This window comes from Pan paniscus, chromosome 20 (assembly GCF_029289425.2).
Source record: "Pan paniscus chromosome 20, NHGRI_mPanPan1-v2.0_pri, whole genome shotgun sequence".
Lineage (NCBI taxonomy): Eukaryota > Metazoa > Chordata > Mammalia > Primates > Hominidae > Pan > Pan paniscus.
In genome coordinates, this window is record NC_073269.2 from 7,581,026 (window position 1) to 7,606,583 (window position 25,558).

General features: G+C 60.9%; 1 protein-coding gene across 4 annotated transcripts; it reads left to right on the top strand.

Annotated features, from left to right (window-relative positions):
- Positions 1 to 690: 690 nt before the first annotated feature.
- NCLN (nicalin) lies at positions 691 to 24,647 on the top strand. Of its 4 annotated transcripts, none has more exons than XM_063599766.1 (16): positions 731 to 1,043; positions 7,534 to 7,724; positions 8,348 to 8,492; positions 11,237 to 11,331; positions 13,909 to 13,989; positions 16,616 to 16,719; positions 18,844 to 18,932; positions 19,093 to 19,232; positions 19,646 to 19,824; positions 21,012 to 21,099; positions 21,225 to 21,263; positions 21,335 to 21,498; positions 22,271 to 22,324; positions 22,464 to 22,542; positions 22,702 to 22,820; positions 22,981 to 24,647. In XM_063599766.1, exons 1-15 carry the CDS (start codon positions 860 to 862, stop codon positions 22,759 to 22,761), a joined length of 1,692 nt encoding a protein of 563 aa, XP_063455836.1. In that variant the 5' UTR covers positions 731 to 859; the 3' UTR covers positions 22,762 to 22,820; positions 22,981 to 24,647. The 4 variants fall into 4 exon arrangements, with proteins under 4 accessions (XP_003819296.3, XP_008970855.1, XP_063455836.1 ...); XM_063599767.1 differs by having other exon boundaries at positions 21,338 to 21,498; XM_003819248.5 differs by having other exon boundaries at positions 691 to 1,043; positions 22,702 to 24,647.
- Positions 24,648 to 25,558: the final 911 nt, after the last annotated feature.

Genomic DNA, 25,558 nt, shown 5'->3' on the forward strand with positions numbered 1-25,558 from the left:
GTATAAGTATGCCCCAAATATGAATAAAGATAAATATAAATACCTGCCACCGACCCCTGCACAAACTGCAGGCTCCAGACTACAAGTCCCACAACCCACTGCGGCCTCCCTTAGGAACTGACTATCATGACTTTCTATTTTTCATTCATTCATTCAAAAATGGTATAGGCCACCCGCCGTGCGCCAGGTCTTGTGCTAGATGCCGGGGATACATCATATGCACAAAACAGACAAAAGTTTTTGCCTTCGTGGAGTTTGACATCTACATCCTTGGGAGTTTTAAGTGATTTTTGTTTTTCTCAGCAATTTCTGCCAGGACGACTACAGTTCCCGTGACCCTTTGTGTGTTTGACGGGACTACAACTCCCAGAAGACCTAGCGCGCCAACCAGGCACTTTCTTTTCTCTTTATCCCCAACTTCCTTCGAGGTCGCAAGGTCACGCCCTGTCCCCACCTTTCGCCCCTCACCCCAGCTCCCCCAACGCCAAAGACAAGGTTAAGAAAGTGATATCGCGAAATAGTTTTTTAAAGCATTTTATTGCATTTTATGACTTGGAGTTTATGTGAAACCTCAACGCTATTAGCCGAACAGCCTGCCGCACCTTCCGGGAGTTCCAGAGTGGGCCTACAACTCCCACAGGGCTCCGCGAGCGCCGGAGGGACTACAATTCCCGACAGGCAGCGCGGCCGGCGGGGCGGTTCGCGGCGGTGCCCACAGGACCTCAGGGCGAGTGCGGGCTGCCCCGCGCGGCGCCCGCAGGACCCCGGCGGCTACCCATGCCGAGGTGAGTCCGCGGGAGCCGCCGCCGCCGCCGTCCCGTCCCAGCTGCCGCCCCGCGCGGCCCCGCCGCCGGCCAGGATGCTGGAGGAAGCGGGCGAGGTGCTGGAGAACATGCTGAAGGCGTCTTGTCTGCCGCTCGGCTTCATCGTCTTCCTGCCCGCTGTGCTGCTGCTGGTGGCGCCGCCGCTGCCCGCCGCCGACGCCGCGCACGAGTTCACCGTGTACCGCATGCAGCAGTACGACCTGCAGGGCCAGCCCTACGGTGCGTGTCCCCGCCCATCCTCGGGGCTCCCCGGGCTCCCCGGCCACGCCACTCCGGCCCGGCCAGCCCCAGGCCGATCCCTAGCTCCGGCCTGGGCTGCCCGACCCATGCTCAGGCCCCAGGCGAGGCAGAGCCCTGCCGCCCTGGACCCCCGGGCGCCCTGGAATCCCGGCTCTTCTTGCCTAGCGCCCAGGGACCCCCCGCGCTCGCTCCCACAGCCCCCGGCCCCTGCCTAGGTCTCCCTGCCCCGGAACCCATGGCCGGGCCAATCGTCCCGCGCCCCTGGAGCCCTAAGTCGCCTCTCTCCTGTCCCCAGCTGGGCCGGCGTCTGCCTGCCTTGCCGAGTTTCTCCCTCCTGGGCCCCCTCCGCCCCTTAGGCTTCCTGGTCCTGGCTCACTTGAGCAGACGCTCCCGTCCTGACCTCCAGCTCCCAGGGTCCTGTTCTGGAGACCATCTGGTTGGTCTCTGGATCCACTGGGTCACGACCGTGTTCCCAGGCCTCTCGCCTTTTGCTGACCGCGTTTGGAGTTAAAGGTCCCTGCACTGATTTCTGCCAGGCTGAGCCACCCGACGCGGTGGTCCAGCATTCCCCACCCCCTCCCACGGCCCTGGGTGCCAAGTGCATTTTGTCCAGTGCCCAAATTCAACTCCCCTGAATTTTCTCGCTCTAGTCACCGGCCCCCACGTCTAGGGCCCATTTGTCCCCAGACCCCTGACGCTCTCTGGTCCCAGTTCGTGAGTCATGTTTCAGAATCTGCTAGCCCAGCTTCCCTGGTCTCCTCCCACATCCCCAGTTCAGTCCACTCGCCTGGGGTTCCCTTTGACCCCTTTTCTGTCCCGCCTTTGATGCATACCCACGCCCTCAGCTCAGCCTCCTCACACCCACTTCCCAGAACCCCACTTGTTCCATCTTTACAGGATTTCCTCTTCCCTTTCCAAATTCGCACCCCCTTGGCCTTGCATTCTGCAAGTCTCCCACTCAACAGCCTCGCCCCCTCCCGTCGTGGCCCTGACCCCAGTGTCTAGACCATTCCACATCCCCTTGTCTTTGCCTGGCTATAGCTGTCCCTGACATTCCAGAACCTTCTGGTCCCTGGTTTTTCTTCTTTTCAGCCTGGCCCCTCAGGTCCCTGGAAGTCAAGGCCTGGCCTTCCCTGTGAAGGAGTCCCGTCCGCATGTTCTCCCGGCCCCCTTAGTTCCCAGCCCGGATTCTCTTGGACTGGTCCCTCTCGTCACATCTCAGGCTCAACCTGAGGCCCGGGGACCCCCAGCATCTGCCAGCCCTTGGGGAGCCCATTTCTGGAGATGGAACCAGACTTTGGCCTCAGGTCCCATTTTGCCCCAGAGTTACGATTTTTTTATTTAGAGCCATTGTTGTCAACCGAGGGGACGCTGGGTGATGTCTGGGGACATCTGTGATTGTCACGACCACGGGTGCTCCTGGCATGGAGTGGGTGGAGGCCAGGGACGCCGCTCAATTCCCTGTAGTGCCCAGGACGGCCCCACCCCAGAGAACGATCCGGCCCTAATGTCCACAGTGTCCAGGGGAAGCGCCCTGGGGCCACAGTGGTGGTGTATAAACCCAAGGCCCAGGCTCTGGAGGGTGGGAGTGGAAGGCCAGAGGCTCCTCATGCAGTGACCGCGTTTTCCGTGCTGCTTGGGATTTTCCCGGGGGAAGGGTCCTGACGGGCACCATCCTGTAGAACCGCCTCCATCTTTGCTGCCTGGCACAGGAGCCAGCAGCCACAGGAGGCTGCCGAGCCCCCAAAACGTGGCCTGTGCAACCGGGGGGCAGGATTTTCGTGCTGCTTAAGGGTAATAAACCCAAGTAGCCACACATGCCTGCGGCTCTCATAGCGGCTTCCGTGGGGTTTCCAGGGCAGTCTGCACCCCAAAGACCCCACTTCTAGAGCTCGAGATACCCTGTTCACACTCTTGGCATCTCCTGCCTGGTCCTTCAGCTCACCCGGCCTCCCTCCAGCCCCCCCGGCAGGTGTGATCTGGTGGCTGCTACACTGTCCCTGGGCAGGTGTGGGCCCCCTTTCTCTCCCCAAGAACCCACCCAGGGAATGCATGTTGGCGGCTCCCTACACTGTCCCTGGGCGGATGTGGGCCCCCTTTCTTTCCCCGCGAGCCTGCCCAGGGAATGCATGTTGTCTATTGAGTGAGCAGGTGTCCCCCCGTTCCCCGGCAAGACGGACGCCCTCTCCAGCCTCCTAGAGTCCCTCCCAGTTTCCTTGTGTGGCCTCTTGTTCTCCGCAGCCTCCTGACGTTCACCCCATTTTCCTTCCCCGATTCCCTCGGCCCCTTTTTGGTGGCACCTCCCTCCCTTTCCCCCGCAGTCCTTTCTCTCTTTCCTCGCTTGCCCACAATCCTGGGTTTTCTTCTGAGTCTTCTTTTCACTGGCCTCCTCCCCTGTACCCTCCTCCCTGGACCCCAGCTTTTCTTTCTCCTAGTGAGGAAGCTGGGCCCAGCTTTCCCTGTATGTGGCATTCGCCCAGCTGGTCCGTGGGCTCCCGGGGTGAGCGGAGGAGCCCATGGGGCAGCCGCCCTGCCTCAGCCTCCATGCTCCTCATCTGCGCCCTGGGAAGCACAGTCCAGCTCTCGCAGGGTAGGCGAGGCCCAGCCAGCACACCCCTCTGTGTCACTTTGGCCGCCCCGAGAGACTAGGGGTGGTTTGGGCCAGAGCCCTGCCGAGGACAGGCCCTTGAGAAGTCCCAGCGTGCTGCGTTTGAGGCCACCCTCCACCACCATCTTCCCGGTGTGCTTTCACCCCCAGGCCCACTACCCGGAGGAGCTGCAACCCTTACTCGCTGGGGAGTCCTTTCCCAACTTCCTTCCTGCTGCTGTTGGGAGGCACAGGGCGGGGCGGTGCCCTTTGTGTTTGGGTGTGATCTGGGTCTCACTGGCCAGGTGCACAGCACCCCTCTCCTGGGAGTGGACTCTGGCCCTGCCGGGTGAAGGCTTTCTCAGCTTGGTGGCCGTTCACAGCAGGTGGGGCTCATTGAGCTTATGGTCCATGTGAGGTGGGAACCTTAGCACCCCTTGGAGCGCCCAGCTCCCAGGACCTGTCAAGTCCATCAGACTTGCCAAAACTCCTTCATCTGGGATACAGCTGACTGCAGCCTGTAGGTCACGTCTGGCTCTCTGCCTGTTGTTAATAAAGTTTTATCGGCACGCGGTCATGCCCATCCACTGGCATCTTGTCGCTGGCTGCTTCCACGCAGAAACAGCTGAGCCCAGTGATTGTGCCAGAGCCCTATGGCCCGAGAGGGGAAAGGTTGGCCGTCTGGCCCCCGATAGATAGACAGGTGCCCAGGCCACTGTTTAGGTCCAGTCCTGTCACGCCAACTGGTGACTTCTCTCAGGATGCCCGGTACCCTCCATGGCGTCCACCACAAGTGGCCTCAGACCATTCAGACGCGGGTCTGAGGGAGTTGGTGCTGGTTTCGCCTCCGCAGAGGGCCGTGTCCACACTAACTTGTGGCCACCCGGCCCGACCCTGGCCCTTGAGGGAGGCTGGGGCCACCCAAGGCCATCTGTGCTCCTGGGGAGATGGGCCTTGGCCACAGAGAGCCCTTGCCATTGGGTCCCAAGCGAGCGGGGGCTGGGATCCAGAGGGCAGCGTGGCCTTGGCTGGTGCTGACGCGAGGCGGGGCTCCGATGGGCGGGGCTTCGGAATGGGAGGCTGTGGCCTTCAGGGAGCTCTGGGTGCTGGTGTCCACCTCCGTTCCTCTGACTTGCTGCTGCTCCTTCCCTTCTCCCTCCTCGCTCACTCCCTATCCCACCTGCAGGAGCTCGAGGCCCGGAGAACGGGGGTGCCTGCCAGTGGTCCTCATCTCCCGGCCCCAAAGGGGTGACATTTGAGTCACCCCTGGGAGGCCAGGGCATGTGGGGACAGGTGGGGTGCAGGGGAGGGGTGCTCCCAGCACTGCAGGAGCCCCAAGGACTCCCTCGAGGTCTTTGCTGCCACGTCCCTGAGGGGCCTCCCAAGGGAAGAGGAAAGGCCCCCAGCAGGCCTGGTGACGTCAGGCTCTGTAGAGGGGAACAGGGGTGAGGCTGCTGGGCCTGGGGTGCGTGGCCCCCTGTGGCTCCTCCATCCCAGGCCTCAGAGCTGGTTCTCTGTGCCCACCTCCTTATGCTGCACCCGAGACCCCGCCCATTCCCACCTGAGACCTGTGTCCCTTCTGTGTCCCGCCTGTCCACCCCATGCACCCAGCTCAGCCCATCAGACACCCCGTTGGAGCAGGCTGCTTCCCTCCCGCCGCTTCCCAGACAGCACATTGCTGGACACAGCTGGGGACTCATGTACGCCCCTGGCCCCAAGCCCGAGGCTCAGCGCAGGCCCCGGGAAGAGCTGCGTCTGTGGGGAGATGAGAGAATGAGGGTCCCCAGCACCCAGCATCCACCTTCAGAGCGAGGCTGGCTCCCACGGGGACGCTGGAGTCGGTCCTGGGCATCGTGATTTTCAGTGCTTCCTGCACGGGTCTCACACGGGAGGCCCCGGGGCCCGCCCCCGGCCCCCCTGCGTCAGGTCGGCCCCCGGCCCCCCTGCATCAGGTCTGCTTGCGTGCTTTGTGTGGCATCCTGTTGGCTTGTGCAGCGCTGAGATGTTTTAGAGCATTGCTTGTCTTTTAACATTTGGGTGATGTGACGTAAGAATTGGGATTTCCAGCTTCTGGTGTGGTCCACTGAGGTCCGGGTCCCCAGCTGAACGCGGGTGGCCCTTTTAGAGGGGCCGGCGCTCTCCAGGGTCTTTCCAGGGCGACTCAGGTGGCCGTCGCGGTGCGTGGCGGGCAGCAGGGAGATCGTCGCGGTGCGTGGCGGGCAGCAGGGAGATCGTCGCGGTGCGTGGCGGGCAGCAGGGAGATCGTCGCGGTGCGTGGCGGGCAGCAGGGAGATCGTCGCGGTGCGTGGCGGGCAGCTGGGAGATCGTCGCGGTGCGTGGCGGGCAGCAGGGAGATCGTCGCGGTGCGTGGCGGGCAGCAGGGAGATCGTCGCGGTGCGTGGCGGGCAGCAGGGAGATCGTCGCGGTGCGTGGCGGGCAGCAGGCAGATCGTCGCGGTGCGTGGCGGGCAGCAGGCAGATCGTCGCGGTGCGTGGCGGGCAGCAGGCAGATCGTCGCGGTGCGTGGCGGGCAGCAGGCAGATCGTCGCGGTGCTGAGACTTGCAGGGGTGAAGTGGCAGCAAGTGGGGGGTGCGTGTGCAGCTCAGGTGCACGGAGCAGGGACCCCTGAGCTGCGTCTTGTTGGATGGAGGATGTTATGCTGAGAGAGGAGGGAAGAGCAGTCCCAGGAAGCAAAAGGCAGCGGCGAAACCAGAAGCCCTGGCGAGTTTCCAGAGCGGTGACCGTGGGGAGCGCCACCGCAGAAGTGAATAAGCCCGTGATGGAGCGACAGCCCCAGGCTCTCAGCGACGGCCCTGGCCTTCCGGGGAAGACCCCGCCTCGCCCCAGAGACACCATAGCCCAAGCTGCTGAGCCTCCTGCCGCCCCAGCCCCTGGATTTCTAGAAAGCTTACATGTCCAAGGCGCGGTAGGGTGGTCCTAGAGCAGGCGAGCCCAAGGGTCGCTCCATGCTGGTCTCGTGGCTCAACACGGGGGTTTAACCTGGGGCCCATGAACAGGCTTCAGGGGAGCGGTCCCCAGCTGGGACCCCCTGTAACAGGAGTTGAATCCAGCCTGCCCTTGGCCTATTTAAGAGTTTTGTTGGCACACAGTCCCACTTGTTGGCTTACCTGTTGTATATGGCTGCACTTACCCTGCCTGCAGTTTCAGAGCTGAGTGGTCGAGACACAGACCGGAAATACTCACTCTCTGGCCTGTTGCAGAAGAGGTTTGCCGAGCCCTGGTCTAGGATCCTGTGTAGACTTCGGTGTGGGGTGGGAAGTGTGGGTTTCTCCCAGGAGAAGGGGCTCTGCTCTCATTAGAAAGGGGCCGGGCACGGTGGCTCACGCCTGAAATCCCTGAACTTTGGGAGGCCAAGGTGCGAGCATCACCTGAGGTCAGGAGTTTGAGACCAGCCTGGCCAACAGGCAAAAGCCCGTCTCTACTAAAAATACAAAAATTAGCCGGGCGTGGTGGTGGGTGCCGGTAATCCCAGCTACTCGGGAGGCTGAGGCAGGAGAATCGATTGAACCTGGGAGATGGAGGCTGCAGTGAGCCGAGATTGTGCTGCTGCACTCCGGCCTGGGCAACAGAGTGAGACCCTGTCTCAAAAACAAAACCAAAAAACAAAGATTCTCAGGAGGTCTGAGACCCAGGGTTAACGTGGCACTGAGCCTGTGGGCATGGGCCCGGCACGCGTTCATGGCCCCTGTGACCCGGTGTGTGGGGGGCAGGCTGGGGGGACCCTGGGAGCTTCTCGAATCGGTGGTCTTCCAGGTTGTGGGCTGGGGCTGGGGCTGCTGAGTGGGTCCCTGGCCTGGATCTGTCCCCTCCCGTCGGCCTGGCCACCCGCCGAGGCTCACGACCCCGCCCCTGTGCCCACAGGCACACGGAACGCAGTGCTGAACACGGAGGCGCGCACGATGGCGGCAGAGGTGCTGAGCCGCCGCTGCGTGCTCATGCGGCTACTGGACTTCTCCTACGAGCAGTACCAGAAGGCCCTGCGGCAGTCGGCGGGCGCCGTGGTCATCATCCTGCCCAGGGCCATGGCCGCCGTGCCCCAGGACGTCGTCCGGGTGAGCGTCTGCCCTGCCCCGCCCGGCTCAGGTCCAGAGCTGCGGCGGGAGTTGGAGGCAACTGTGTGACCCTAGGCGGGTCACTTCGCCTCTCTGAGCCCTTTGGAAAGTAGGATGGACTGTTCCCCTGCTCCATTGATCTCCAAGGGGCGATTCTGTCTTCAGAGGACGCTGGGTGATGACCGGAGGTGTTCAGGGAGGGCCGCTCCTGCTGTGGAGTGGATGGAGGCCAGGGATGCTGCTCAGCACCCTGCAGTGCCCAGGACGGCCCCACCCCAGACAGTGATGTGGCCCCAGGGTCCACAGGGCTGCGCAGGAGACCCTGCCTTGAGTGAACAAGACCTGGTAGAATCCAGCAGACGCCCTGGGTGAAGATACTTTTGCAGATGAGAAGGGGTGGGTGGGTTGGGGGAAGCCCTGATTTTCTGTGAGTGCCCCATGGTTCATGCCGCCCTCTGAGGGCCTGCCTGCCCTCCAGGGACAGTCACTGGGCCCCCTGCTACCCCCTCCAGGGACAGTCACTGGGCCCCCTGCTACCCCCACCAGGGACAGTCACTGGGCCCCCTGCTACCTTGGCACCCCCACCAGGCCAGCAGCCCCCTAAGTGTGTGTCTGCTCCACAGCAATTCATGGAGATCGAGCCGGAGATGCTGGCCATGGAGACCATCGTCCCCGTGTACTTTGCCGTGGAGGACGAGGCCCTGCTGTCCATCTACGAGCAGACCCAGGCCGCCTCCGCCTCCCAGGGCTCCGCCTCTGCTGCTGAAGGTGGGCTCTGCGCTGCAGGGATGGGGGCCGTGGGCGTGGGGAGGCGTCCCCGTCCCAAGGGCTGCGGTCACCCTGGGCTGTTTCTGCCCTCAGCGTGTGGCATCCCTTCGCCGGGGTTAACAGTGGGGGTTCCTGGGCCCTGTATGGACCTGCTACATCACCACCTCCGGGCTGGGACCTGGGACTCTGCATTTTTGCAGCCGCCTGTCCCCCCTCCCAGCTGCTGGCTCTGTGCACACGAAAGACCAGAACCACGGACTCAGGAGGAGCCTTTCCCATCCTCAGGGGCTCGGGGTTTATGAAACACACGGGCATCTGTTCAGTTCTCTACCTGCCGAGGACATTCTCAGCATCACATCTCGAGTGGGCGGTGTGGGTGCGTCGGCGGTGTCCTTACGGAGAAGGGGCACACACCTTTCCTCCAGCCCCGTGAACGGGGGCCCTGGCAGCGAGCTCAGAGCAGGAACCTGGAGCTCTGTGGTGGGACCTGTGGTGGGGAAAGATGGGAGTGGCCGCTGTGGAGAGTGAGGAGAAAGAGGAACTGGAGAAGCCAGCTGAGGGGCCTGCCCGGGGCTGTCGTCAGCTACTGGGGGAGCAGGGCTGAGAAGGGAGGCCAGAGCCCAGGGCCGCAGAGAACAGGCAGGTGTGTCCTGGCCCAGCCCCAACAAAAACAGTTTGGTGCTGTGGTTTCAAGCTATAGTAAAGGAGGCTGAGGCGGGTGGGTCACCTGAGGTCAGGAGTTCGAGACCAGCCTGGCCAACCTGGCGAAAGCCTGTCTTTACTAAAAAAATAGAAAAAGTTAGCCGGGTGTGGTGGCAGGCGCCTGTAATTCCAGCAACTTGGGAGGCTGAGGCAGGAGAATCACTTGAACCCGGAAGGCGGAGGCTGTGGTGAGCTGAGATCACATCATTGCACTCCAGCCTGGGCAACAAGAGCAAAAGTCCATCTCAAAAAAAAAAAGTTTCATCCTACACAGCCAGATCAGTGGAATTCTAGATGCAGAGTTGGCTAACACCGGCCAGGGGCCACCTGTTTTTGTTGATAAAGTTTTATTGGCAGTGGGCCACATTCATTTATGCACAGTCCACGGTGGCTTTCCCAGCAGCAGAACTGAGTTGCCGTGGCTGCGACAGAGACCATCCAGCCTGCAAAGCTGAAAGTGTTATCTGATCCTTTGCAGAAAACGTTCCCAATCCCTGGTCTAGATTAAAAGTCTTGACAATGGCCATTTTTGTTGTGGTAATAGAAAAGTATAGTTCTGCAAATACCTAAGTATCCTGTTAGAGAAGAAGGAAAGAGGAGTCTTCTTCTTTTTTTTTTTTTTTTCTTTTATGAGACAAAGTCTTACTCTGTTGCCCAGGCTGGAGTGCAGTGGCACAATCTTAGCTCACTGCAACCTGAAGGAGGAATCTTCTACTTGGTGGAGTATTACACAGCTGGTAAAAATGATGTTGAGGGCCAGGCCTGGTGGCTCATGCCTGCTGTCCCAGCACTTACGGAGGCTGAGGCAGGAGGATTGATTGAGGGCCTGGAGTCCAAGATTAGCCTGGGCAATATAGCAAGACCCTTGTCTCTACAGAAAATTTTAAAAAGCCAGGTGTGGTGGTGCATGCCTGTAGTCCCAGCTGCTCAGGAGGCTGAGGTGGGAAGATCACTTGAACCCTTGAACCTGGGAGGCAGAGGTTGCAGTGAGCTGAGATCGTGCCATTGCACTCCAGCCCGGGTGACAGTATGATACTCCGACTTGAAAAAAAAAAAAAATTACAGAGAGTTCCCAGGAGCATGCTTCCCCCAGTGATCATATCTTTTTTTTTTTTTTTTTTTTTTTTTGAGACGGAGTCTCGTTCTGTCACCCAGACTGGAGTGCAGTGGCACAATCTCGGCTCACTGCAACCTCCACCTCCCAGGTTCACGCCATTCTCCTGCCTCAGCCTCCAGAGTAGCTGGGACTACAGGTGCCCACCACCACGCCCGGCTAATTTTTTGTATTTTTAGTAGAGACGGGGTTTCACCGTGTTAGCCAGGAGGGTCTCGATCTCCTGACGTCGTGATTCGCCCGCCTCGGCCTCCCAAAGTGCTGGTATTCCAGGTGTGAGCCACCGCGCCCGGCCGATCATATCTTACATACCTATGACGATTGTGTTTTCATTTTTATTTTATTCTTTCTTATTATCTTTTATTTTATTTCAAAAGATTGTATTTTTAGGCCAGGCACAGTGGCTCATGCCTGTAATCTTAGCACTTTGGGAGGCTGAGACAGGAGGATCGCTTGATCCTGGGAGGTAGAGGCTGCAGTGAGCCATGATTGCGTCACTGTACTCCAGCCTGGGTGACAGCATGAGACCGTGTCTCAAATTTAAAAAAAAGTTGTGTTTTTAAAATGCTTTAAAGCACAGAAGTGCGGACTCAAAGTTGTGTGAACTCACAGGCATTTTCAGGCAGGCCCTGGCACTAAGTCCCTAAGTGAACAGCTGTTGTTGAGGGCCTGGGAGGAAAGGATCCGAATGGCATGAAGGAGAAATTCCCCAGCAGAACGTTCCAGAAAGGAGATGTGAATAATTTCGAGAGAAGGTTGTCCTAGGGGGAGCACGGGCATCATGTGGTGTCGAAATCTGCTGGTCCCGTCCCCACACCCGGCTGGTTGGCTCTGCCCGAGCCCCCAACCTGGGGTGTCGGTGCTGGGGACGCCCCCTGGCTGGGGCCCTGGCTGGGCCGAGGCTGACGCGCCCTCTCCCTCTCCCTAGTACTGCTGCGCACGGCCACTGCCAACGGCTTCCAGATGGTCACCAGCGGGGTACAGAGCAAGGCCGTGAGTGACTGGCTGATTGCCAGCGTGGAGGTGAGTGCCGCCTGCCCCGGAGCCAGCCCCACGTCCCCAGGGGTCCCTGCCATCCACCTGGCTCCCCAGCTCAGCCATACTAGAGGGGAGCCTCTGATGGGAAACTGGAGTCGGATCGCCCCCCTGCCTGGCTGAAAACCTCCTGTGGCTCCGCTGGCAGCTGCAGGAACCCAAACTCCTCATGTGGCCGGGGAGTCACTCTGTGGAGTGCCCAGGCCCCTGCCAGCCCCCGGCCCATCTCCTTCCTTCCATCATGGGCCCCCATACACCAAGCCGCCGCCTCCCACCCCAGGGCCTTTGCACCAGCTGCCCCTCCCAGGAAGCCCCCTCCAGGCTGCAGCGTCGCCAGCCCCCTCTCATCACATAACCTCACCCGTCAGCCCAGACGCTGCGTCCTCACAGACCCTTCCGAGCACCCCGGGGTATCAGCAGAGTCAAGAGAGGGTGGGGAGCTGCCGGTGCGGAAGTAGCCGCTCAGATCATCAGGGCAGATCCAGAGGGTGAAGCCTGCGTTGCTACTGCTGCAGCACTGGCAGGGGCCCTAAAACCCGAGAAAGCACCGACTCCTCTAGCATTTCCCCGCGGGACGGCGCCGGTGAGGGGCACAGATGAGTCCACACAGATGAGGGGTTGCCTCACTGTCGGGGGAGCCCTGAACAAGACGTGCTTGCTGTTTTAGGGACCCAGGCCTTGTTGGGGGGCGGCCCGAGTGGAAAAGCACCGGCTTAGGCCGGGGTGGGGAAAGTGTCCTGGAGGCCCCGGCTCCCCATAGACAGGCCTTGGCGGAGGAGCCCTGGGGGTCGTTGATGGCGGCTGTTGTGTTTGTTCCTGTTGGATTGCACTGTGGGCCCGGGAGGCGCGTCCTATGCCCAGCGCCAGTTAGTGTGCAGTGAGACCCGGTGGCCTGGCCTGCATCACTCCACAGTGGCACGGGCGCTGGGCTCCAGATCCCATGGGGCCGTGTCGACTCCCTTTCCCCTGGCTGTGCCCTTTCTCCTGTGAGCAGAGCCCTCTTGGCAGCTGGGCTTTGAGTTCAGCTGTTGAAGGATCTCCAAGTGGAAAAGCATGTTGCAAAAACAGCAAGTAGACTCCCACAGCCAGACGGGGAGTCCCCAGGCCACAGCCGGCCCTCTACCTGCTTTTGTAAATAAAGTTTTTGCTTGTTTGTTTTTGTTTTTTGAGAGAGAGTCTCTCTCTGTCACCCAGGCTGGACTGCAGTGGCGCGATCCCTGCTAACTGCAACCTCCGCCTCCCAGGTTCAAGCGATTGTCTTGCCTCGGCCTCCCTAGTAGCTGGGATTACTGTCATGTGCCACCACGCCCAGCTAATCTTTTGTAATTCTTTTTTTTTTTTTTTTTTTTTTGAGATGGAGTTTCGCTCCTGTTGCCTAGGCTGGAGTGCAATGGTGCGATCTCAGCTCACTGCAACCTCCGCCTCCTAGGTTCAAGCGATTCTCCTGCCTCAGCCTCCTAAGTAGCTGGGATTACAGGTGCCCGCCACCACAGCCAGCTAATTTTTGTATTTTTGGTAGAGACGGGGTTTCACCATGCTGGCCAGGCTGGTCTGGAACTCCTGACCTCAGGTGATCTGCCCGCCCTGGCCTCCCAAATTGCTGGGATTACAGGCGTGAGCCACCGTGCCGGGCTGTGTAAATAAAGTTTTATGGCACACAGCCATGCCGATGCATGTGTAAACCGTCCATGGCAGTTTCTTAGTCGTAACAGACACCATCTGGTCCCCAAGGCTGAAAATACCCCCTCTGGCCCTTTATGAAAGTCTGCTGGCCCCCGGGCTAGAGCGGAATCCGACTTTGGTGGGGTAAGAGGCAGGGAGGGGTGCATACAGACCCTGAAGGAACCCGAATGCCTGGCTGAGGGGCTCAGCCCCGTTCCCACAAACAGTTATCCTCCTGAGGGGCTCAGCCCCATTCCTACAGTTATCCTCCTGAGGGGCTCAGCCCCGTTCCTATAAAAACTTACCCTCCTGGCCGGGCGCGGTGGCTCACACCTGTAATCCCAGCACTTTGGGAGGCCGAGGTGGGCAGATCATGAGGTCAGGAGATCGAGACCATCCTGGCTAACATGATGAAACCCCATCTCTACTAAAAAGTACAAAAAATTAGCCGGGTGTGGTGGCGGGTGCCTGTAGTCCCAACTACTCTGGAGGCTGAGGCAGGAGAATGGCATGAACCCGGGAGGCGGAGGCTGCAATGAGCCGAGATCGTACCACTGTACTCCAGCCTGGGCGACAGAGTGAGATTCCGTCTCAAACAAACAAAAAAAAGACACAAACAAAAAAAAAACTTATCCTCCTGCTCTCCCCGATTTTTAAAGATTTCAACCTGAGGGCCAGAGCAGGAGTGGGTCCCTGTTCCCGGCTCCACCTCCTCCCTGGAGGAGCTCCCTGGGGCTCCCAGAGTCAGAGGCTGGCACCTCCTGTGGTTCTCAGTGCTGAGGCCGATGCTGGCACCCAGTGGACGGGCCACACGTGGCCCAGAGGAGAGGGGGTCTCCAAGCCCCACACACGGGTCACCTGCCCCGGGAACAGCCAGGCCATTCCCCTGCTCTCTTTCCACAGGGGCGGCTGACGGGGCTGGGCGGAGAGGACCTTCCCACCATCGTCATTGTGGCCCACTACGACGCCTTTGGAGTGGCCCCCGTACGTATGTGTGTCCCCATTCCCCCCACCCCACAGGGCTTGGATTCTGGCTCCAGTCCAGTGCCAAGGCAAAGCGCCTGTAGGGGATGGCGGCCAGGGTCAGTGGCTCTCCCCGTGACGGCCTCTGCCCATCATCCTGGTCCCCGCGAGGGCCTCAAGCTGGGTGTCGTGGGGCTGAAACAGGCCCGGCTCTTGCCCCGGGGTCCCAGGTCCCAGGGCACGGCGGTGTCTGTGTCAGAGGCTGAGCCCAGGGAGTCTGAGTCAGGGTTCCCCGGGCCAGCGCTGGGTGCCGTGGCTCCACACGAGGCCTCCTCGAGGCTGTGGTTTGTCCCAGCGAGAGGTCATGGAGCACGTAGCAGAGTCCGCGAAGGGAAAGGCGCATGCGGTGAGTTGGGGAGGCCAGTCCTGGCTTCCAGGCCCTCTCCCCGTGTGTCACGTGGAACACGCCTCATCGTCAGCAGTGAGCTGGGACGACAGCCCAAAGCACTGTCACCAGCGAGGCTTCCAGAGACCCAGCGCCCGGTTCCTATGGGGGCTGCTTCTGCAGCCCCTGCTGCCTGGCCCTTGCCGGGATTCCAGACTCCGGAGGGAAGCAGGGCCCGTGCGTAAACCATGGTGTTTGCAGGAACAGCTTTGGACCCAGAGCCTGTCCTGTCAGCGAGGGTCAGGGGCCCTGCTGCAGGTTCCTGGTCTCAGGCCTGCGGCACAAGCTTGGTTCTGCTCAGCGTGGGTTGAGCGGGAGTGGGGTGGGGGGCATGCACCACGGTGTCAACCAGCACCCTGCCTCCTCCTTTTTTTTTTTTTTTTTTTTTTTTTTTTAATTGAGACAGAGTCTTGCTCTGTCCCCCAGGCTGGAGTGCAGTGGTGCAATCTCGGCTCACTGCAACCTCTGCCTCCTGGGTTTAAGCGAGTCTCCTGCCTCAGTCTCCCGAGTAGCTGGGACCACAGGCACCCGCCACCACACCTGGCTAATTTTTTTTATTTTTAGTAGAGACGGGGTTTCACCACGTTAGCCAGGATGGTCTCGATCTCCTGACCTCATGATTCGCCCACCTCGGCCTCCCAAAGTGCTCGGATTACAGGCCTGAGCCACCGCGCCCGGCCCTGCCTCCTTTGAACACAAATCAGCTGAACCAGGCAGAGTGCGGAGGGTCCGGGCGGATCTGCTGCCTGGCTGAGTGCCCGACCCCTTGGAGGGCCAGGCCCGCAGCCTTGAGAATGCCTGGTCCCGCTGGGCCCACACAAACTCAAGCTGCTCAGAGCAATGCCTCTTGAACTCCTGACCTCAGGCGATCCACCCGCCTCGGCCTCCTAACCTGCTGGGATTACAGGCATGAGCCACCGCGCCCGCTGCCTTTCTCTGTCCTCATTGTCCCCTATGAAGCTTTTTTTGTTTTAAATTTATTTTATTTATTTATGTTTTTTTTTTTTTTGAGACGGAGTCTCGCTCTGTCACCAGGCTGGAGTGTAGTGGCGAGATCTGGGCTCACTGCAACCTTCGCCTCCCGGGTTCAAGCGATTTTCCTGCCTCAACCTCCGGAGTAGCTGGGACTACAGGCGCGTGCCACCACACCTGGCTCATTTTTTGTATTTTTAGTAGAGATAGGGTTTCACCATGTTGGCCAGGATGGTCTCGAACTCCAGACCTTGTAATCTGCCCACCTCGGCCTCCCAAAGTGCTGGGATTACAGGCGTGAGCCACCGAGCGCAGCCAAATTTATTTTTTGAGATAATGATAGAACATAAAGTTCACCATTTTAGAGCGTACGAGTGGGTTTTAGTACATCCAAAGTTGTACGGTCTCCACCTCTAATTCCAGAACATTCCATCACCCCAAAAAGCAGCCCCGCCCCATCAGCTGTCACTCCTGGTCCCCTCCCCAGCCCCGGAACCCCGGCATGTGCGCATCCGTCCCAGTGCCCCTGGACTGGCCTGTTGGACGGGTCCTAGGAACAAATCCTACACTGTGGACAAAGTCTTTTGGATCTGGCTTCTCTCACTGAGGAGGGTGTTTATTGTCCCCCTGAATTCAGTGCCACCGAGGTCCCCTTTATATGCTGTGGCCTTGGGACGGTCCCAAGCCATTGCAATGTCCAAGAAACAGTGTGGCCTTATTGAGAATGCTGCTTTAGATCACAAAGGTGCATCCAACGGCGGGAAGGGCATGTGGTCGGGCTGTGCAGGTCTCCCCACGGCCGGGGCTCGAGGGTAGAAGGGTTGGTCCCACAGAGGGGACCCCGCACAAAGACCAGGGCTGGACAGATGCTGCCCTCTGTGAGCGCATCTGGCCTGGCCCTGGGCTCCAAATTCTGCATGTAGCTTCTCCCGGGCGCGGGCCGAGCCGAGGTGGACGAGGAGAGTCCTGGGCTTGGCGGGGCCCCGCAGACCCCAGGCCATCAGTCGGGGATTGAATACAGGAGGGGAGCGATCACAGCTGCCCACTGGACGTGGCAGAGGGGCTGGGGGACAGCACAGAGATGACCATGGCTGCTGTGGGCAGAGGTCATGGGGCTACGGGAGTAGGGTGGGGGTGACGGAGAGATGACTGTGGCTGCTGTGGGCGGAGGTCATGGGGTGCGGGAGCCGGGCGGGGGTGACCGTGGCCTTGCCTCTCCCGTCCCTGTAGTGGCTGTCGCTGGGCGCGGACTCCAACGGGAGCGGCGTCTCCGTGCTGCTGGAGCTGGCACGCCTCTTCTCCCGGCTCTACACCTACAAGCGCACGCACGCCGCGTGAGTGCCGGGGTGGGCAGGGGGATGGGGGTGCGGGGGCCACACTGCCGGACAGCGCTGCCCACCAGGCGCCTCTGCAGATGTTTCTCTGGAGCCTCCTGGCCCCAAAGTGGGCCTGAGCCCAGGAATTGGGGCGCCTTATTTATCGAGGGCTAAGCTGAGCCCTCGCAGGCTCTGTTTCTTGGAGTCCCACGGGGCCCAGCTGCTGCTCACCCCAGGAACCTGCTGGGAATGCTGTCAGCTGCAAGTGTTAGAGACGCCCGGCTAAGGGCCCTGAAACTAGGGGATCCCCTCAGCCCTGTGTGGTCGGGGCCTGATTTTTCGCTGGGGGTGGGGGCCATCCTGGGCACTGCAGGGCGCTGAGCAGCATCCCTGCCCCACCCACTCCATGCCAGGAACACCCCATAGTCATGACAGCCACAGGTGCCCTCCGACATCACCCACTGTCCGCTGGGGGCAGAAGCACCCCTGGTTGAGACCCCCCTGGGTTAGGGGATTCCACGGGCCCCGGAGAGACTGTGTCCCATGATCCTCTGCCCCGCTGAGGTCCCAGGAGGCTGCACACGTTGAAATCCACACCCTGAGTAGGAAGGGAGAGAGGAGGTGAATCCCAGGAGCTGGGGTCCCCCTGGTTTATCCCGTCTACCCCGTCGGGAGTTTATCCTGGTATCTGGTGTGAGCAGGGGGCAGACTTGATTTTTCCCCAGATAATGAATGCAGGCTTCGTCCCCGTGGCCCTGTGGACGTCTTTTGCGCATGACTGTGTCCTGGGTGCCACCTACTCCATCCCAGGAGCACCCCCAGACGTAGCAACCACAGATGTCTCCAGACATGACTGTGTCTCCTGTGCGGGGTGGGTAGAATCACCTCCGGGTGAGACCCCGGCCCAGTCACCTGCTCCCGAGACGGTACTGCTGCAGTCATTGTGTCAGCAGTTCAGAGAGGCCAGGGCCACTGTGGCTGAGACGTTTCTCAGCCTTCTCACAGTCACAAGGCGCCGGGAGTCATGTCCGGGTTCAGGCAGGAACTTGGACTCGAACTCCTGGCCTCAAGCGATCCTCCTGCCTCAGCCTCCTAAAGCACTAGGATTACAGGTGTGAGCCACCGTGTCCAGCCAAAACTTGTTTTTTTTTTTAAGCTGCAGAACCTCTTCCCCCAGCCCCCGACTGATGCCTTTTGAGAAGCTCATGCTGTCAAAAACGTGTGAACGGGGCTGGTTTCTGCCAGGCCTGGGGGCTTCTTGGCAGCTTGGGAGAGGTTGGGTTTCTGGGGCAGAGGGAAACTGGGTTGGAGAGAGTCCAGGGCAGATGTGGGAAGATGGGGGTAGGGGGCGTGCTGAGCAGTTTTCTTCTCTGACCCTGGTGTCCCTTCTAATAGCCAAGGCTGTGTTCCATTAGAATTTTTGGCCTGCCTGGGTGGCTTATGCCTATAATCCCAGCACTTTGGAAGCCTGAGGCGGGTGGACCACCTGTCAGGAGTTCGAGACCAGCCTAACGTGTTGAAACCCTGTCTCTACTAAAAATACAAAATTAGCCAGGTGTGGTGCTGCATGCCTGTAATCCCAGCTACTTGGGAGGCTCAGGCAGGATAATTGCTTGAACCCGGGAGGCAGAGGTTGCAGTGAGCCGAGACTGCACCATTGCACTCCAGCGTGGGCAGAAAGAGCAAAACTCCGTCCCAAAATTAAAAAAAAAGAATTCTTCTTCTTTAAGTGAATAGACTTTATTTTTTTGATCTCCTGGTGTCTGTTGCCTGGTCGGTCACCCCGGTTCCTCCTGGGCTCAGAGAAGCCTCTAGAGCTGGGGTCTAACGTGGGGTGGCACTGCTGCCTGGAGACACTGAGTGATATTGCAGTTGTCATTGGGGGAAGCTCCCGGTATGGGGTGAGTGAGGCCAGGGATGCCACTCAGCACCCTGAAGTGCCCAGGACAGCCGCACCTCAGAGAACCATCCAGCCCCAGTGTCCACAGGGCCGAGGGTTCATGCCCCGCCCTAAGGGGCTGGTCAGGATTTCCTGCTTTGGGGAGACCTTCATACCCTTCCTGGGGGACCTTTGACCTGGCCTGGTCCTCCTCCACCCCAGGCGCTTGCCCGTCAAAGCTAACACTGGGTCTTCCCTCCCAGGTACAATCTCCTGTTCTTTGCGTCTGGAGGAGGCAAGTTTAACTACCAGGGAACCAAGCGCTGGCTGGAAGACAACCTGGACCACACAGGTGAGCGGCCCCGGGTGGGGGTAGGGGTGCCGCGGTGGTGGTGCCGTGGGGAGGCACGGAGGCCCAGGGGTTGCCATGGGGGCAGCCAGGAGGCACAGAGGGAGGGCCGGGGGCCACTTCCTGGTCCCCACCCACCCCGCCAGCTCTCGGTGTCCTGCAGACTCCAGCCTGCTTCAGGACAATGTGGCCTTCGTGCTGTGCCTGGACACCGTGGGCCGGGGCAGCAGCCTGCACCTGCACGTGTCCAAGCCGCCCCGGGAGGGCACCCTGCAGCACGCCTTCCTGCGAGAGCTGGAGACGGTGGGTGTCCCTTTCACGGACGGGTCCGGGGCTCTGCGGAGCACACACATCGGGGCCGGGTTGGGGCATCCTGTCCCAGGGTGTCCTTGCTGTCCACCCCTCAGGCTCTGAGGGCCACACTGTGTCGGGGTCGGGCTGGGGTGTCCTTGCTGTCCAACCCCGGGGCTCTGAGGGACACACTGTGTCAGGGCCGGGCTGGGGTGTCCTGTCCCAGGGTGTCCCCTTGTCCCTCCTTACCCACCACTCACTGCCCGCCGGGGCTCCAGCAGGCCTTAGGGGGACCCCGGGGGCAGGTGGATTTCTCCTCATTTTGCACCCTCGGGGGTTCTGAGAGGCCCCTGGAGCATTTGGGGAATGGGCTGGAGTGGCCGCCATCCTCGCCTGCCCTCTGCTAATGGCGCCTCCGGCTGCAGGTGGCCGCGCACCAGTTCCCCGAGGTACGGTTCTCCATGGTGCACAAGCGGATCAACCTGGCGGAGGACGTGCTGGCCTGGGAGCACGAGCGCTTCGCCATCCGCCGACTGCCCGCCTTCACGCTGTCCCACCTGGAGAGCCACCGTGACGGCCAGCGCAGCAGCATCATGGACGTGCGGTGAGCGCGGCAGCGCCTGCCCGGCCCCTCCTAGGGCTTTCCTGGGGGCTGAGCCACCGGTCGCAACTGCAGAGGCCATGAGAGCCTGGAGGGAGCGGCCCCCACACACAGGCTGCCAGGAAGGGGCTGGTGCGTGGCCAAGGCCGGCTGCACGGTCAGGCCGTTCGCAAGCTCTTCCTTACTGGGGCTAGGGGGGGTGAGGCCAGCAGCCTGTGGTCGTGGCCACATATAGGACCCCCAGACCCCGTCACCTGTTGAGTTAGGAGCAAGCAGCTCCTGCCTCTGGGCCTCTTCAGGGCCCTGCCACAGCCCGAAAGTCCTGTCTGGCCCCGGCCACCGTCTTTGGGAGCCTGGCCCCCCACCACACCCCGGCCCTTCCTCACCCCACCTCCCTCTGGGCACTGTGTCTCTGGCTTCCTGTGTCCTCTGACCCTGTGTCCTGCCCGTCTCTCTGCCATCATGTGAGCCCCTGGGCAGGCTTTGCGGAGCCTGGAACAGTCTGGCCACCCCAGGCACACTCCCGGCCAGTCCTGGCACCAGCAGGTGGGCGCCGTCTCCTCCCCCAGCGCCCACAGTCCTGGCATAGATCCTTCCAGTTCATCCACTCTGCTCTGCGGTCACTGGGCCCTCAGGAGTGGTTTGAGCTCAGCCATCGGAGGCCTGCAGAAGCCAGTGGCGGGAGGGAGGGGCACATCCCTGGGTAATCGCAGTCCTGGAAAGGATGGAGGTGGCGGTCGCCCACCAGCCAGGAAAGATTGCCAGGAAATGAGGGTGGGTGCACGGCTGTCCCAGCTGTGCTGAACTCTCTCAAGACCACCAGGGGTCAGCCCAGGAGGGCCACCTGGGATTTGCGGAGGGTTCCAGAATGGATTCTTCCACCAGGACGGAATAGTCCAGTTTAAATTCTGGAAGAGCAGAAAACCGAGTCAGAAGGAACCAAGGCCTCAGGGCGTAGCCTCACCTGCGCACAGGGACGGGTCAGGGCGAGGGGCCTGGAGGTGTGGGGCCCCCAGTGAATCTGCATCTACATGTCAGCCAAGTAGTTAAAGCTAAGTTTAATTTTTTTTTTTTTTTTTAAAGACAGAGTCTCACGGTCTCCTAGGCTGGAGTGCTGGGATTACAAGTGTGAGAGCTACCTTGCCTGGCCCAAAGTCCACATTTTAAAACATTGTTTTTGAATCGTGAAGGTCCCGGGTGGATTCTAAGACCCTGACCCGTAACACGAGGATCATCGCAGAGGCCCTGACTCGAGTCATCTACAACCTGACGGAGAAGGTGAGCCCTGAGCCCTCGGTGCCGCCAGCCCCAGCCCCAGCCCTGCCCCCGGCCCCGGCCCCACCCCTGGCCCCAGCCCCGCTGCAGGGGCCTGGACTCAGGGCCATCCCCTCCTCTCTCCGCAGGGGACACCCCCAGACATGCCAGTGTTCACGGAGCAGATGGTAAGGGGGCCAGGCCGGTGGGTGGGTGGGTGGGCGGGGCCAGGCCGTGACTACCGCCACCGTCCCTACAGCAGATCCAGCAGGAGCAGCTGGACTCGGTGATGGACTGGCTCACCAACCAGCCCCGGGCCGCGCAGCTGGTGGACAAGGACAGCACCTTCCTCAGCACGCTGGAGCACCACCTGAGCCGCTACCTGAAGGACGTGAAGCAGCACCACGTCAAGGCCGACAAGCGGTGAGGCTGGGGCTCCGCGCTGGCCCCGTTCAGCCTGGGGCCGAGGGGGACCTCCCCCTACTGCATCTCCCACCCCCTCACCCCTGGGGGATGCCAGGTGGAGCAAATACAAAGAGATGGTGGGACGAGGGCCAGACACGGCGGCTATGCCTGCAATCCCAGTACTTTGGGAATCCGAGGCAGGTGGATCACTTGAGGTCAGGAGTTCAAGACCAGACTGGCCAACATAGTGAAACCTCATCCCTACTAAAAATACAAAAATTAGGCAGATGTGGCAGTGGGCACCTGTAATCCCAGCTACTTAGGAGGCCGGGACGGAAGAATCGCTTGAACCCAGGAGTTGGAGACCAACCTGGGCAACATAGCAAGACCCCATCTCTACAAACTTTTTAAAGTTTTTATTTATTTGTCTTTGAGATGGAGTCTCGCTCTGTCACCCAGGCTGGAGTGCAGTGGTGTGATCTTGTCTCACTACAGCCTCCATCTCCCGGCTTCAAGTGATTCTCGGACCTCAGTCTCCTGAGTAGCTGGGATTACAGGCACCCGCCACCATGCCCGGCTAATTTTTTTAAATTTTTAGTAGAGATGGGGTTTCACCATGTTGGCCAGGTTGGTCTTGAACTCTTGACTTCAAGTGATCCGCCTGCCTCAGCCTCCCAAAGTGCTGGCATTGCAGGTGTGAGCCATCGTGCCCAGTCTCCATCTCTACAAACCCTTTTTTAAGAATTAGCTGGGCGCAGTGGTGCCCCCTGAGAAAGTGCTCTCTCCCCAGGGACCCAGAGTTTGTCTTCTACGACCAGCTGAAGCAAGTGATGAATGCGTACAGGTGAGTGGTGGCCAGCGGGACCTGGAGCCCTTCACCCCCTACGGGTTACAGCCGAGGGGACCGCGGCCCACGGGGGTCTAGGGGTCCACGTTACTGCCCCGCACCATCCTCGACCTCAGGGACCCTGCTTTCTCCACAGAGTCAAGCCAGCCATCTTTGACCTGCTCCTGGCCGTTGGCATTGCTGCCTACCTTGGCATGGCCTACGTGGCTGTCCAGGTGAGCAGTGCCCAGGCTCAGGTGGGGCAGGGGCCGTCCGCCGGGAGGAGCTGGGCTGGGTGTCTCCAAGTGCATCCTGGCCCCTGGCTCAGCCTAGAGTCACATGACCTGGGGCTCTGGCCCCGCCCACATCCTCACTCCCTCCTGCTGTGTCCCCAGCACTTCAGCCTCCTCTACAAGACCGTCCAGAGGCTGCTCGTGAAGGCCAAGACACAGTGACACAGCCACCCCCACAGCCGGAGCCCCCGCCGCTCCCCAGTCCCTGGGGCTGAGCACGAGTGAGTGGACACTGCCCCGCCCCGGGCGGCCCTGCAGGGACAGGGGCCCTCTCCCTCCCCGGCGATGGTCGAAACACTGAATTAGAGAGCTTTTTTCTGTTGCTCTCCGAGACTGGAGGGGATTGTTTCTTTTTTTCCTTGTCTTTGACCTTCCTTGGAGGAGAGCTTGGGAGACGTCCCGGGGCCAGGCTACGGACTTGCGGACGAGCCCCCCAGTCCTGGGAGCCGGCCGCCCTCGGTCTGGTGTAAGCACACATGCACGATTAAAGAGGAGACGCCGGGACCCCCTGCCCGATCGTGCGCAGCCTCCGCCCACCGCCTCCTGCCGCAAGGGGCCTGGACTGCAGGCCTGACCTGCTCCCTGCTCCGCGTCTGTCCTCAGACGTCCCCTCCCGCTCCCCGATGGTGGCGTGGACATGGTTATTTATCTCTGCTCCCTCTTGCCTGGAGGAGGGCAGTGCCAGCCCTGGGGTTCTGGGATTCCAGCCCCCCTGGGGCCTTTTGTTCCCCATGTGGTCTCAGTGACCCGTCCCCCCGACAGTGGGCTCGGGGAGCTGCACCACCCAGCCTTCCCCTTCTCTGACTGCAGGGTCTGATGTCATCGTTGACAGCCTTTGCTTCGTGGGGGCCTGGCAGGGCCCCTGCCTCCCCGACCCCCGACCCACTGCAAACCCCCGTTCCCCCGCACTCCTCTTCTCCCAGCCCGTCCCTCCGGCCCCTGTGCCTCTGCGGCCCCAGCCCAGCTCCCAGGGCCCTCACCTGCTTGGCCCTGGCCCAGCTCCCTGCCCTGAGTCCTGAGGCAGTGCCTGGTGTTTCCTGGGCTCGGTACCGGGCCCCTAGGCCATCCAGGCTTTGCCACGGCCAGTTGGTCCTCCCTGGGGAACTGGGTGCGGGTGGAGTACTGGGAGGCAGGAGGTGGCCCGGGGAGGCCTCGTGGCTCCTCCCCTCACTCCCTGCCCTGGGCCTCAGTTTCCTCATCTATAGAAAGAATGTGTTCGGGGTGGGGGCGTCAGGTGAGAACGTTTGCTGGGAAGGAGACGACTTGGGGCATGGCCTCTGGGGCCACCCTTCCTGGAACCCGGAGAGGAAGGTCCGGGCCCTCGGGAAGCCTCGGACAGAACCCTCCACCCCGCAGACCAGGCGCCGTGTGTGTGTGGGAGAGGAGGAGGCCCGTGTTGAGCTCAGGGAGACCCCCGTGTGTCCGTTCTTTAGCAATATAACCTACCCAGTGCGTGCCGAGCAGGCTTGGTGGGGAAGGGACTTGAGCTGGGCAAGTCCTGGCCTGGCACCCGCAGCCGTCTCCCTTCCGTGGCCCAGGGAGGTGTTTGCCGTCCGAGGGACCTGGGCCGGCTCATGGGAGCCTGGGGTTCTGTCCAGATAGGACCAGGGGGTCTCACTTTGGCCACCAGTTCTTCGGCCAGCACCTCTGCCCTCCAGAACCTGCAGCCTGGAGGGGTGAGGGGACAACCACCCCTCTTTCCTCCAGGTTGGCAGGGGACCCTCTTCTCCCGTCTGCCCTGCGGGTTGCCTGCCTCCTCCAGAGACTTGCCCAAGGGCCCATCACCACTGGCCTCTGGGCACTTGTGCTGAGACTCTGGGACCCAGGCAGCTGCCACCTTGTCACCATGAGAGAATTTGGGGAGTGCTTGCGTGCTAGCCAGCAGGCTCCTGTCTGGGTGCCACGGGGCCAGCATTTTGGAGGGAGCTTCCTTCCTTCCTTCCTGGACAGGTCGTCAGGATGGATGCACTGACTGACCGTCTGGGGCTCAGGCTGGTGTGGGATGCAGCCGGCCGATGAGAAAATAAAGCCATATTGAATGATCGCCACCAGTGTTTGGTCTGGGGGCTGTGAGAATTGGATTGTGACAACTGTTGGGGGTTCATGTTCCTCCAGGGGGTGACAGTAGGGGCAGGGCTGTGTGGAGAGTACGTCACTGACTTGCCCTCTGCTGGAGTGAGGCTCCAGCCTGTCGTGGGCCAGGCCTGTGCCCAAGGCTGCTGGGCCGTGCGGGAGAGGAGGGCCTGTGTACAGGGTCTTGTAGGTGATGGATGGACCTGTTTCCTGGGCCACCATCACAAAGCACCACCAACTGTGGGGCTCAGAACACCAGAAATCCACCCTTAGTGTCTCCGAAGCCCCAAGTCCAAAGTCAGGGTGTTGGCAGGGCCCCCAGGGCGGGTCCTTCCTGCCTCTCCTCCCAGCTTCTAGGGCTCCCAGCATCCTCGGCTTGTGGCCGCGTCATTCCAGCCCCCGCCTTGTCTCGTCTTCCAGGGACCTCCGTCACATTGGATCAGTGCCCATCTTGCTCCAGGAAGATGTTTCCCTAACTGATGACCTCTGCCAAGATCCCATTTCCAATTGAGGCTAAAGGCTGAGGTTGTTTTGGACATGAATCTGGGAGGACTCTGCAACCCTGGATGGCGGGCAGTGGGCTGTGTGAAGTCGGCTTCCAACCCCAGCCCCAGGTTCAGAGAGGTCCCAGCAGGGCACCATACTCGGCTAGCTTTGCTTTACTGAGAACCTACACAGCAGGTGCAGAACTAGGGTTGGTCCCTCCTGGTCAGAAGCCCCGGGGACCCTCCCAGGTTCTGCCCGGTGCCCAGGCCCCCTTCCTGGCCTGCCCAGCTGTCAGGCTCAGTAAATGCTGGTGGAGCTGCCATGTGTCCCTGGCCTGAGATCCGTGCTCTCGGGGAAGGAGGAGAGGCAGAGATGTGCCGGTGAGAAGAAGCAGGGAGAG